The 14,478-nt window shown below is 40.3% G+C and overlaps 1 protein-coding gene across 2 annotated transcripts in view; it reads left to right on the top strand.

Moving 5' to 3' along the window:
- The first annotated feature begins 8,722 nt into the window (after positions 1-8,722).
- Positions 8,723-14,478, top strand: part of LOC111565695 (chemokine-like protein TAFA-5) — a 204,798-nt gene continuing 199,042 nt past the window's right edge. Inside the window, exon 1 of one of the 2 annotated variants that reach the window (XM_055006532.1) lies at positions 8,723-9,475. In XM_055006532.1, the coding sequence (XP_054862507.1) occupies positions 9,364-9,475 (112 nt within the window). In that variant the 5' untranslated portion in view covers positions 8,723-9,363. The remainder of the gene's footprint in view (positions 9,476-14,478) is intronic. The other variant, XM_055006531.1, reaches the window with a different exon arrangement.

Here is a 14,478-nt window from a genome sequence, read left to right as displayed (position 1 = left end):
TTCATAGTTTCATTTTGGGGGTTTACTTGAATATGTTTATGTGCTATTATGTAAAAAACAAAACAAACCAAAAAACATTATTTTAGTTGTACATTGCGGCAGCATCTCTTCCCACTGTGGCCCGCCTCCTTGCTCTGATTGGTCAGCTGGCCCCACATTAGAGAAGATTCAACATCAGTTATATGTCATGACCCCAGATCTCTGATTATATGGATGTATCTCTGTCAGAAAGAGGAAAATTATGGCAGTTTGAGAGGCAGCTGCTTACCGTTGCCAAGCTAGCCGCTAGGCAGACATGATTTAACTTGTGGATGTTACCTTGTGACCTCAGCATGTACAGGAAGAAAAGCCTGGAAGTCAAATGAGGCATTTCAGGAGAAGTAGAAACCTTTATTTATCATAAATACATTACAGCCCTGTGAAAATTCATCTTTTTGCATGTTTTCCCAGCTTGTTAGGTGCTTGTTGTCAGAGTGTAGCCCAACAGTGACAGCTTGGGGCTTGAACTTTAACCTTCTGATCAGTGATTCAAAGCATCAACCATCAAACCACCACTACCCTTAGCAAAGTTTTCTGTCCAAGAATAGCTCCCTTTGGCCTGAATGTTAGGTTGTGTAGCTTTTGCAGACCTTTAACATGCACAGAAAACAAACTAAATAAAGCTAATAAGGAGCTGCTCAAAATACATAAGACAATGCAAGTGGCCACATATGAAGCTATGAGGCTAGCTTTGGGGCTAACCATTAGAATAAGTGGGAATAAGGTGGGGTTTTCCTTCTTATCACACACGCTCTGCCCACATTGCATAAATGCAGCATATTAACACTGTCACTGTGAACATGAGGGTCTGCTGATGTTAGCACTTAACTCCAAGAACTGCTGTGCCAAAGTAAACTCTCACAGAGCTGTTAGTGTGGCTGTTTGAAGACAAACGGGAGGCATTGCAAGATATTGTCTCTGCTTGATTTGTTTATAATTCAATTGTTAATTTTTCCAATAAGACAAACATGTCAGCTGTTGTCAAAAAAAACAAAAACAGTGGCGTGTTGTTTTTTTTTTTTATCTGTATTCCAGAGGCTTTTGTGTGTCACGCTGATATTGCTTTCACTGAAAGCACAAACAAACAAAAAAAAACAAAACAAAACTGAGAGGATATTGCTGTTGCTGAAGGCTAGAAATGAGAGACGTTACCATTTACACTGACGTTTTATCAGCATAACAATTAACTGTCTGACTCGATGAGGCCGCTCGGCTTGGGCATTAAGATCTTTTTCTTCCTCTGTGTTTGAACCGCTGTCTCACAGATATTCAAGAGGCATCTCGGTTTCCTTCGCCTCCTCTTAATCCATGACAGTAAGAGAGAGAGCCTGCCGTGGCACCAATAAGAAGACTTTGTTCGCTTAAATCACTGAGTGGCAAGCTAAGTTCAAAGCCCTCCTCGGTGGCCCAATAAAGAGGAAGTAGCTTGTGTCTGGACGGATCAAAGGGAAGCAGGGCAGAGAAAGGTCAGGCCTCGGATTCTCCCACAGCGAGAAGCTCAGCGCTGCACTGGAAGAGTAGAAGCTCCCCACCAGGTTTTCTATTGCTGACACAATGACTGCTGCTAGGCCCGTGCTAGGTGATATGTTGCTTTACATGTCCGACCTGAGCCATTATTCTACAAACAGAAAGAAAAATCCACAACTTACCTGCAGCGTCTTAAATGCTTCTTTTTTTCTATTTTTAGATCTTAATGTCAAATTAAAAGCCTGTAAGAGAAACCTCAGTAGAGAAAATTCTCTTGTCCCACCTAATTAAAACCTCCTGGATTCACCCTGCTGTGCAAAGTTTTAACTCTGTTTTATGTGTAGTAGAACACCTGCTAAAGTAACATCTCAGAAATCCTGTAATGGCAGGATTTTACGTGTTGAAGCTTCAGAACACAGCAGTAAAAACTGTGACCGCTGTGTACGTCTAAGACTCCGTACTGTGCCTCTGTCAAATGATTCATAGCAACAGCACTGCATTTGTTTAATGCTTGCTGATGCTACTATGCAAGTCTTTCTAGGGAATTAGTTTTGTGTCATCAAATTAAAGTTTGTTACCTGTAAAGCTGAAGATCAATGAGCTGGTTTCCTGCTTTGGTTCCATAAAGTATCACTATACAGCTGTGTAAACTTCCTCCTGCTCCTCCTCTATCCCGTATTAAGGTTTCACTGAGTTGTGAAAGATCAATAAAACATGCTGTTGATGGCTTCCAATAATCAGTTCAAGAACTGCATTAGGAGACGTATCAGTAACAGGGGCAAAAAGTCGAAGTGCCACATCAACCCTCTAGACTCCAAGCAGTTTTCTGTGCATTTTTGCTCCACATTTTTACCCCCACTGGACTTATTTTTCACCATAATATAAAGTCCTGCACCTCTATGGAAACAGCACAACCACAACAAGAAGTAAAGGGATTATAAAATTGTATTTTGCGCAGTTTAACAAAGTTATAAATCCTTGAATCATCAAAAGAGAGGGGAAAAAAGCTTAACTTTATTGATTATTCACTTCACAGAAATGGGAAAAATCTCCACATACTATAGATGTTTAGCTACTTACATTTTCTTTCTGTTTCCTTACTTGTCTCCTATCTGCTCTGCATTAGCACATCCTGCAGTTCAGCCAAAAAGCCCCTGCATTTTTGTCATGTGGCTGTTGGTTGCAGCTGGTCAGTACTGGCTTTACAGCTGCAAAGTGGCACGCAGAAGTTTTAGTTTTCCACAGTATCTGGTTGATTCAAATGTTAAATTTTTTAGCATATTTTTAAATTAGACATGTCAAATAAAGTGATTTTAAAGAAATATCATAATTTTAAGCTGAGATCTCATTGATTTTCCCACTACATGAAACACACGATTCGTTTAAGGACATCAGAGAGTTGAATATCTGATGATTCTCTTTTCAGTTACTGGCTCTGGTGCAGAGTATAGTTTTGAGTTTTTGTAAAGATCAAATTTCTTTCAATCTCAGTCATTAGGGTTAGGTAATTTGTTCAGACTGAATGTGTAAAAAGTGGTTTCCAAAATTAGTAATTGTGTAAATAAATGTTGCTATAACCAATAAAATCAGGTCAAAACTGCTTATAACATCCACATCAAAATCCTGTATTTTTTAAATCTGCTTTTTAAAACATTTGACTGTAAAATTACAGTTTCATACTGTATTCAAATCAGAAAATACTCGTTTTGTAAAATATAAGTGTAAAACAAGTGTACAAAACAAGTGTAAAATACTTGTTGTTGTTGTAAATATTTGCTGTATTTTGAAAGGAAAAAAGTACATTAATGACTAAAATGCGGTACTTTTGATCTGTTATTTTACAGATTACCCCGTTTTGTGAAATGACAGATACAAACTCGTAAACTCAGACCAAAAAAAAATCATTTGAATCTTAATTATGAAAAACATACAACAGATAAAAACTGTGAATTATATCAACATCAAAAATCTATCACTGTAAATGTTGTTTGTTCTTTTATAACATTTGACTGTACATTTGACTGTAAATGTATGTTTATATTTAAATGAGCAAAAATAAATAAATTTACAGATATTTGCTGATGTTTAAAAGAAAAAAATTATAAATCTATTAAGAATTGAAAAATGGTAAATAAATAGTTTTTGAACTGTTAAAGTAATTTGCCGTAGTTTAACTTTGGTTTTCTCTTTTTGGCATCCTTGCTGCCAGATTTTCACCATTTCTTTGTGTTTTTACAGTGTGGTTGTATTAACTGTAAGGTTTTATTGGATATGAATAGACTGTGTTGTGTTATTATCCATCAGTTGACTAAAAGAATACTTGACACATGATATCTATGAGCAATCTGAGACCACAGAAAAAGGCAGGAAAACATGGTTAAATCAAATACACTAACTGGAAGGTAGCAAATAAGGAACATGAATATGGACACAGTGTGCTTTGATATCTGTGGAATCTGGTGTCGGCTCGCAATCGGTCAGCTCAGCTTACATAAAGACAGGAAACACAGGAAAACAGTTCTTTCCAGCTGACTCTAAAACTAATTTATTAGCACGTTGTATCTCATTTGTTTCGTACAATTTAGTAAGACATAAAAAAGAAAGATACAATGATACACTTTTCTCTCTTGACAGTTTCTCTATTGGACACTTCAAGAGCTGAATAATGTGAACTTTATGGAGCACAGTGGCTTAATGGTGGAATAAATAAAACCAAAAGCAGCAAACATGAACAAACAGTTGAGTACAAATGGAGGGAATGAAGGTAAAGGAAGAGCATTAGAGGGGAAACACAGAAGCGAAGTCACGGCCAAATGGTTAAAGGTCACCATATAAAAGCATCTCCACCACGGAGAGTTTTAAGAAGCTATTTAAGAAATGATTTCATTAGTTTCCAGCTGAAACTCTGGAACGAAAAAGCAGTAATGGCAAAAGGCTTGGTTGCTTCTTTTTTCTTTGTTGTTGCAGGCAGCAGCCATTGATTATTACTCTTCATCACCTACTTTGGGTTATTTTTCCTCACTATGTAGAGATTCCTTTAGCCTGGTCACTCAACAGAGGGCAATGTCTCCTTTTTTATGGTTATAAATTGCATATTTTCATCCAGGAAGTATCCATACATGGAAAAATTCTGTCAAATATTTGATATCTGGGTCACAGGAAGTACAGTATAGCCGGGAGATAAGCCTCATAGGAATGTGACAAAGTAATTCATTAACGCTTTACTGTATTTCCACTGGGTCTTCATCTAAATGAGTTCATTATCTGACTCTAGTTATTGGAATATTGAGGCCGTTTTGATGTATTTTTCTGCTGTGTTTCCCGTGCAATGCTTAATTCAACCATATCAAGCATCAAGTGAACACAGAAGAACAACACAGAGCCTGCTGTTGCTTTAGTTACAGGTACCATTCATTGCTTCCTCCATGTTTTCTCAGCTACAGAGTTTTCTGCTAAGATAGGGGGGATCATACTTCTGCCAAAGCAGTGTGTTTATCTGATTTTTTCAAAGCCGCAGCACTCAGCGGCAGCTTGTGGGTGTTTCACTTGAAATCCTCATCTACATTTTCGAAAACACCATTTAATCTCCACAGATATCTTCTCGAAATCCATTTGAACTCCGATGGAGGCCAGACCACAGCGAACAACAGAGCCGGAGTCACAATGTTGATTCATGTTGAGAGGGAATAAGATAATATTTTATTAGGGGTTCGCAGCCGAGAAAAAAAAAAAAGAGTCAGCCAAGTGTCTTTTTGTAAAACTTCAGAGCCTTTGAGAGGAGGCTGCACTAACATCCTTCCAAAATAGCAATATCCGAGTCAGTGTTTTCATGCCTTGTGCGCTTCATTCTGTTTGGAGTTTTTGGAAATGTTACGTAAAAAGCGAAGGCAGGATAACACATGTAGGCCACGGCTCATGCATTGCATCCGAACCGAAGCAAACAGAAACAGTGTGTGCGCATCGGATTTGCATGTAAAGGCTGCGGCGGCGGGTTTGTGAGGCTTTGGCTTCACTCCGCAGTCACTGACACAACACCACACAGGAAGTAACATGCCAGTGCTTTCCAACCAGGGCTGTAATTGACTGTCTGCATTGAGTCTGTGACAATGTGGGAGGGATGGGAGTTGATTTTCTTTTTTGTCCACTTTTCAAGTTATTATTAACATACAGAACAGAGCAATTATATTCAGATTTAGAGGCGACACAAACAACAATTAACGAGGCTGTTTTATCGCATCCAGTGTGGTTTTATAAGAGCACCAGTCTAGTGCACATTACTGCAGCAAAGGCTAAGCAGGGACAACTTGGAGCCTGGATAAAGGATCTTGCTGGAAATGATAGACCATCTCTATCAGCGCCCGAACAGAAAAGCAACATGTTTTTGGGTTTTTTTGGGCTTGAATATTGAGCAATTTGTTTCCCCGAAGACAGCAGAAGCAGTGTGGGTGCAGACTTGAAGGATTAGTGTGTGCGGCAGATTATGTTGAGGTGAACGCATGGAGGCCTCCGGAGCCGACAGTGGTGCTGAAGTTCAAGCTTTGCTGCTGTCCGTGGTGCTGGAGCCTGGAGCTGTCCGTGGTGCTGAAGCTGCACTGAGCTATCCACTGTACTGAGCACAGGGCAAAGTCGCTGTCCATGGTGCTGAAGCTGCACTGAGCTGCCCACTGCATTGAGCACAGGGCAAAGTCGCTGTCCGTGGTGCTGAAACACTGGACTCAGCTCCTGTATGCACATTTATGAGCAGTGCAATATGACACTATATGCCCCCCCCCCCCCCCCATTCCCTCTAACATTTTACTCCTCAGGTTTTTCCTTGAAAAATAGCAGCCTTGCTAGTATTTAAAAAGCACTAAATAATTTTTTTTTGGTCTGAGGAAATAAAAAAAAGTGGTTGTGAGGTATGTTAATTTAACATTTTAAAACTGCAAAATAAGCTTATATGTGTTTTTCTTAATGAGAATGTACATATAAAAGCTTATTTTCTGTTAACATGAGAGTAATACAGCGCATTATCCATAAGACGAGATGAAACTTTGCTGATCCTGAAGGGCTGCTGAAAAAATAGAATTGCATAACATTTAGGAAATACGGTGCCTAGTAGAAAAGCATTAAGATATAAGTATGATACATTGCTGAAAATAACATAAGTACATTAAATTAAGGTTATAGCACAGAAAGGAAGATGTGATACTGGCAATGACTCTGAGGTACTAAAACAGTGTCACACGTGATAATGAAATATTGCACATGAATTTGGCATATTGCACACCATTAATTTGAACAAAACAAACAAAAAATGCACGCAATCTGTGAATGTGTAAGAGCTGAACTTTTGATTATAGATCCTCTATAAAGTTAATGATTTTCAATACGCCAGCTGAGATATCTATGTACACCATCACCTAATACACAATAGCTAACTAGCAGTAAAAGTTGTTGAATTTTCTGTGTAAAATGCTAACTAGCTAACTTTTTGTTTACCTTATAACGTTACACTGTATTAGCATAACCCTAATTCATTGTTATGTCATCAATTTGAATATCAGTGATGATAATAAAGTTAGAATAAAGTTTCAATCTCTCCAACTGTGACTTATCCAAGGCTCATCAGTTCAGACTTAACTGGTGATGATCAAATTGTTTTTAAGTCAGCAATAACTTGTTTATGTGTCATCTAACATTTATGTTAACGTTATGCTAAGAGCAACATAAAAATTAGAAAAAAGTTAATCTTATGCAGAAATGACAAGTTTGTGTTGATTAACTTTTTTGGTAAGATTCCCTCCATGTTGGGGAGAATTTTTCATGTGGGTCATGGGGGCAGATTGCTCTTACCAAGTCTGTTATGGGTTAATTGCCCTGAATTAGTTCACTTAATTGTGCTTCTTGTCTAAAAAAAGTACAAATAAAGAAAACAGACCTTGTTCTTACACTGTAAAAAGTAATGTTTGGACTCAACCTAAACAACATGGTAGTAAAATTAAGCTATCAAGTCAATTTCATTAAGTTACTGCGACTAGAATTTAGTTTTTATTCAACTAATGCACAAATTTGAGTTGAAATTACGCATTTTATTAAGTTGACGCAGTTATCAACATTATTATATCAACACAAGTCATCTGAAATGCTCTATTTTTTACTTAAATAGTTTATCTGAATCAGTAAATTCAATTTTTCTTCTGTCTTGTAACCATGTATTTAGTGAAGTGGTGGGAACAGGTCCTTTGAATTAATTTTTGGAGTGTAAGGGTTGGATCTTAACCAGGTTTATTGAGCTTTAAATGGTGCTTTGCTACATCACACTGCTTGGTTAGTATTAACAGGGATAGAATCATCAAACTGTATGTACTTTTGAATCTACAAACAGCCAGAGAAATATATATTCCCCTCTGAAACACATATATAGCGGCATACACTGGGACTGCATGTGTCTCTTAGAACTCTACTTGAGTAGAGCACTTGAGTAAATGTGCTCCTGAGGCTCAGTGATCCTCAACCTGGAGTGTCAATCAGTGGCTCCATCTTCACTGCAGAAAGTCCACAAACAGAGTATCGATCTTCCATGAACAGAGGGGACGATAATAGATTTACTGTGAAGGTATAGTAGCAGGTTTGGGCTTGAGATGGCGCTTAAATGCATTTTAAATTGTGCTGCAACTGATGCATTTAAATGCTTATTCACACAAACACACACACACACACACACACACACACACACACACACACACACACACACACACACACACACACACAAAGAAGTGGATAATTGAAAATATTAAATGTTAAGGACATTTCCATGCAGAACTCCACTAAAAAAGCACAAAAATAGCACATCTTCTATATATAATGGTGAAATGGAAACCTTGATCCCAATCAAAGTGCATATTTGCCGCAGATTTTCCCACTGTGCATGTGTGAGAATGATATATTTCACTGAGGAAACAGTTTATTGCTCGTGGGAAAACATCACTCACTCATTATTGATTGAAAAAAATCAAACAAACATCTCATACAATATCCAGAAAACCAATACAGTTCGAGGCTCGGTTCATTTTTCTGATGCAAAACATCTTTTTTTGCATCCCAGCTGCTGTCATGTCTCTAAACCGCGACCTCAACTGGCTTATTGCTGACGTGATATCGATTATCTGAATGTTTCACTTTGGATGAAAGAAAAGATCTTTTTTTCGCATGGATTCGCACAGTGCGCACTTTTCCTCTCCCTCCGTCTCCATCCTCCTCCTCCTTCTCCTCCTCCTGCATCCACGCTGTGATCTCCATCTACTTTGCGCACAAACCGTCAGCTTGAAGGACTTTCTTTTTCTTTTCTTCCACCACCTCCTTCTTCCATCCAAGCGGATTGTTAAACGAAGAGATTTTCTTTTTTTTTCTTTTTTTTTCTTTGAGCTGCGCCGCCGGGGCTGCTGAGGATCGAAGAAAAAACCCACGACAGGTGAAAGAAAGGAGCGTTTACGACGCTGCGGTACAGATGATTGAACACTTTGAGCATTAACTCAGCGCAAATCTTCCGGCAGCGGCGACATATAAGACGACCAGAGAGGCTGGCACACTTTGGAAACAACTAAACTTGAACGAATATCGCGAAAAAACACTGCGCTATTTCCACCTCTAACTGGGTTTTCCAAGGAAGATGTGACCTTTTTTTTCTTCTTTTGCGTACAGGCAAAGGAGCACTGCTTTTCCACCAGTTTGCTCGATCCTGACATGCCTTTTTGTGGGATTACACGCGGAGATATGAGCACAGGATTGTGAAATAATCTCATCTTTTCCCTTTTTTTCATTATTATTGTGATTATTTCTCTCCATAAAGAGGAAGTGCTCTGTTTTTCTTCTTCAATGGCTCCGGTGTCAAGGTTGGCAAGGCGCAAAGATGCCAGTCGCTGGCCGAGGATGTCGTCAACTTTCTGGGCTGTGGTGCTTCTGACAGCGCTGCTGCTTCTCTATTGCGGTAAGTCCCGCCGCTTCGTGACCCTTTTTTTCCCCCCTTCTCTGACCACACACACACACACACACACACACGGAGGTGCAATAAACCGTGTCATGTGGGGACGCTTTGCCAAGAAAATTGTGCGTTATTGGCAATCCCCTTTTTAGCGCATTGATCTGAGTAGTTGTGCCATTTTTTTCCCTCCCTCTTTGGAAAACATGGGACTCACAGCAGCTGTGCGCACTCCAAAAACGCACCCTTAAGGTTTTTTTTCTTCTTGCTTTCATTCATGCATAGTCAGACAGGGATGATGTACAGAAATGTGCCCTACTGTCTGGTGCACTTTCTGGGTAACATAAGTATGCCAAAGACCTTATTAAGTCCGTTTAATTCTCCCTCAAGAGCTCACATCTTTGTCCTGGGGGCTCCCAGACTGACTTCCTGAGGTCAGACAGTCATGCATCTGTCATAATATCTGGAAAAAATGGAAGATATAAAGGTATAAAAACGAGACTTTTCTTCTCCATCTGAATAATCCCTGTTAAGTTGGACAAACAACACTCCGAGGCTGCCTGAGGATCACCTTATTAAGGCAAATGTATGCACACACATGCTCACACACTATTCATCTCTCTCCAAGGCTACATTTCTCTGGCCCTGGATGTCTTTTCATTTCCTCGCACCTTCTCTTTCCCAAACTGCATCTGAGTCATTTTATGAGGAGGAATCCAGCTGGCACACTCTGTGCTCCGGTCTGGTACATGTGAAAAAAGACAGAGTGCAATAGCCATGATTTAAAAAAACAAAACAAAACTGAGCTGTTTCATTAGCTGCCGAGCTAATGATTAATATAACACATTAGTGGTGTTGCAGGGGAATGAACAGAATGTTGAGTTTTTCTTTGCACTGACTGACCGAAGCTCTTTTCTTCTCGGACAGCAGATTGAGTTTGCTTTGTAATCACACAGGCCTCAGGTTAATCAAAGGGGCGCTTTTGGTTCATAAGAGCCAAAAGCTTCTGGATGAGGGGGGTCTTTTTCTTCTTTTATGGTGCCCTCGGCCATGTTGATTGATCTTCTGCTCGCGTCCAATCGATGCTGCTCGGATGTTTGTTTCAGTCAGCAGTGCTCGAGCCCCCCTCGACCTCTTACCCAGCAGCCCCTCGCCTCTTCTGGAATTTCAGAATTTGACTGATTCTTGTGTTTTTCTCCTCGGTAACCTCTTCGGCTCACACTGCTTGAACCGTATTGTTTGCTGCCTTCAGTCCAAAGTTCCGTTTCTCCAAACAACTTATCGTTCACTCCTGTTTCTGCCAGGATTCATGTATTAAACCACAGGGCTCCTCTTTTGTGCTCTTCGCTCTCTGCTTTTGCCTTTTTCGCCGATAAATCTCCAAAACATTTGAACTTTCAGGTCAGTAGTTGCAGCTCACAACTGTCTCTCACTGTTAGTTTGCTCTTTCTTCTCCTCCGTTCCCATTTAGTCTGACCTTCCTCCTCTGTGCTGTATTTCTGTTTTATCCTCTTCTTTTATATTTATCTCACCCTCCACTTTGTTCTGGTGTCCTTGGACATCTCGGTCATGCCAACTCATGCTGCCTTTTATGTTTTCTGTCCATCTTTCTCTCCATTTTTAGCCTTAGCTTTTCTTATTTTTAAAATTTTCTTTCTCTCTTCCCCTCTTTTTTCTTTCTTGATCATTTTTTGGGTCTTATAGCTGAGCTGACCACTGTATGTTGTTATTCTGACTGAGGTCTTTGCTCTCTCAGCAGTTTTTTTTCCACTCCCGCCATCTCGTCCTCTCTCCTGCTCCACTGCTGACTTTTCTTCTTCCATTCTCATTAACAATTTGATGACGTGTCAAACTAAATAGATTTGGCTTTTTTAATTTCTGTACTTTGCCCATTTTTAGAAATTGGCCCGGACAGTAAAAATCTTAATGTTCCAAGGATTCTACACTTTAGGGCTGCAGATAAGGATTATTTGTATTAGTGATTAATGAATTTCTTAGTTGATCTATTCTACAAGATCAAATCAATATAATGTAAGAGAGAGGAAGAAGAGTTCAGTTTTAAAAGCTGGAGCTGTCAAATGTTTGACATTTTTGCTCGAAAATGACTTACAATGAATCAGTTATTGATTCAGTTGCACATGCTTCTGCTACATTTTATATATACAGAAGAAATAAACACATAAATGCTGAACTAACCATTAAGTTGTCATTAAAAAGAGAAATATAAACATACAAATGCAGCATTTCTGCTTATATGGGGACAGAAAATGGTCCACATGTGCAGGAATTCAAATTTCTCCATACATTTGGGTGCTTTCATGCAAATTTCCACATTGTTGTAGTTGACATAGTTGATTGGAGTAAAATGTACTCATGACTGCAGTTCCTGAAGTGTTTAAAAATCCCGTCCCTCGTAGAAAATTTACATGCATGGTGTGTGCTGCTACTGTATAGCTATTGTTTGTACCAAGGGCAGTTTTTGCTTTGCAGTGCTGCTGTGTTGTGCAGCCAAAGGGGGGGATCGAGGGAAGCTCTGTGATTATGCCTATGACTCATATGGTGCCTGTCACCTACAATCAGCATCCAACTTCACACGATCTGCCGTCCTCACTCAGGCCCTTCTGAGGAGGGGAGAGATTTAAAAAGAGGAGAAAACAGGGGTGGAAGGGGAGAAGAAAGAGAGGGAGGAATAGATGCAGTGGGAGTGAAAGAAGTGAGAGCTGGAGGTGGTTTTATATTCTTACTAGTGCCTTGATAAGAAAAAGAAGAGGAGAAAGAGGGGAAGGAGGTGGAGAAAAGAGCGTGAAATAGAAGGCAGTGGTGAAAACAGCCATGATGAAGGAGAAGACAAGCAGAAAGAAAGAAAACTGACAGCTCAACAATTTAACCGTTCATAACATACGCTCGGCATTGGAATCGGTAATCACACCACAATGCTCCAGTACCCTCTGATTACATTACAATGAAAAAAAACAACAACAACATTGTATTCTGTGCACCAGCTCCCTCCTCTGGAAGCTCTCGGCCATGCATTTGTTTGCCGACGGTGCAATTATGTATTCATGAGGCTGTAGCCCTGCATGTGAGCTCGGAGGAAGGCAGATGAGAGAGTACACAAGGGTGGCTAATCAGTATGCTAATCTTAGCTCGGGATGGCTAAGGAATGTAGCAGTCCTGGGCTGAAGTGCAAACGGAGAGAAAGGAGGGAAGAGAATGTGGAAAGACGGAGTAACAAGTAGGGGGAAAATGCTCAGAGGAGGTGGAAAAGAGAGGAGGAGGGGGCAGGAACAACTCTTTTCTTAAGGCAGCCTTCAGTGTTAGACATCTAGCAACTGCTGATTCATTCCAGCCTTGGATGTAACGCATCGAGTTCACACCTACAGTACATCAGAGGCACTTAAAAGCATATAGTGGAGGCATTAATGAACATAACATCAAAGCAGGAAAGTGTGAAAACACATGCATCAAAGCAGTTAATCAAGGTTGTACAGGAACACCCTACTTATACATCATCCTGCATGGAATTTAACTAAGGTCAGACACATGAACAGGCATTCCACTGAACAAAACCTCTCCAGTTTGTTCCCATCAGATCCCTCCATCTCCCAGCGTGGGCTCCTGTCTGTTTGTTTATGAGCCACTGTAGTTCTGCCGCCCAATCGATACGCTGTCGACTGTTACTGCAAACTGCAGCTCGGGGGCATCCGTAGAGAAAAGATGGCGCCCAGGCGTCTGAACCCCAGTTGCCCGAGGAGCTCAACACACATAATCACACATAGGTAGTGACAGGCGAGGCTCACATCCGCAACACAAACACAATCTGAGGTGTCTGAGAAACATCAGGGGGCCGAGAGAAAAACGGGACTCGACTGACCTCAAAAAACGCAAGAACTTGTAGGTGAACGCGTGCACAGATTTGAATATCTTATCCTATTTTCAGCATAGCCTGGAGCCTCTTCCTCTGCAGGGAGGCAGACGGAGAGAGGAGCCACTGTCAGGAAGCAGGCGCGAGAGGGCCGCCGATGGCCCGGGGATGCAAATTCATAAAACAGAGTCAACTTGTTGAGTTGTTCCACCGAGAAAACAAAGAGCCACATTATGGACCCCCAGAAATGGGGCCAGAGATCGCATGCATATTTGAGCAGCTTTTTAAAAGGCGGCTTTGCAAAATTTAAAGACCACGACGAGTGTCAGTTGAAGGGGAGGAGGGGTAGTTGGTGTTCTAGCGTAATGACCGTGCCTCAGCTTGAAAACGTCAAGTTTAGAAGGACTAATATTAAGAATTGTGCGTCTTACAGTGTGAAATATTAAGCAGCAGTGGGATCTTTTTTAGCCTGTGACATTAAGTAGGAGATGACAGGGAAGCCACAGGCGTTTCCTTTTCTCTTTTTTGTCTTTGCAGTGCTCATGTGTCGACTCATTGCTGCTTTCCGTTGTGTGGAAATGAACTGTACAAGTTAGAATTTAGGAAGTTGTTTGTTGACAACAGATCTTTAGGCCTGCTGTTGGTAATTTTGGCTCTGTCTGTGAGGCAATGGGCATCCATCATCCTGTAAGTTTTTAAATAGGTGTTGATGTTTGCACAGTTTGGACTGTGGAAAAGCAATTACATCAAACCGCGGACCCTTTTATACTGTCAACTTCTTGCCAAAGAAGTTGACAAGTAGATTGCTTTCTTTCTCAACATTTCCAGTGATACAACGGCTATCTGGTGTAAGGTGCGCATACGGAATTTCCTGTTTCACCTTGAATTCTGTGGACTTATTTGACTTCTACAAGCATGACGCCAGATAAGGCAATGACTGAAACTTTGACAACAATAGATTGTGGTACCTAGAAGACATATGCTGAAAATTTAGGTGATTTCAAACTCCTGCAAAAAATATGTGAAATGTAGAATACTTGCTGTGTTTAGTACTAATTAGCAAATATTAGCATGCTAGCATTCTAAACTTAGATGGCAATCATGGGGAATGCATACCTACCAAACCTCAGCATGTTAGCATTGCAGC

The sequence above is a fragment of the Amphiprion ocellaris genome, chromosome 21 (genome assembly GCF_022539595.1).
Source record: "Amphiprion ocellaris isolate individual 3 ecotype Okinawa chromosome 21, ASM2253959v1, whole genome shotgun sequence".
In the NCBI taxonomy this organism is placed as follows: domain Eukaryota; kingdom Metazoa; phylum Chordata; class Actinopteri; family Pomacentridae; genus Amphiprion; species Amphiprion ocellaris.
The sequence above is the reverse complement of the archived record's forward strand: the minus strand, read 5'-3'. Positions and strand labels throughout refer to the sequence as shown.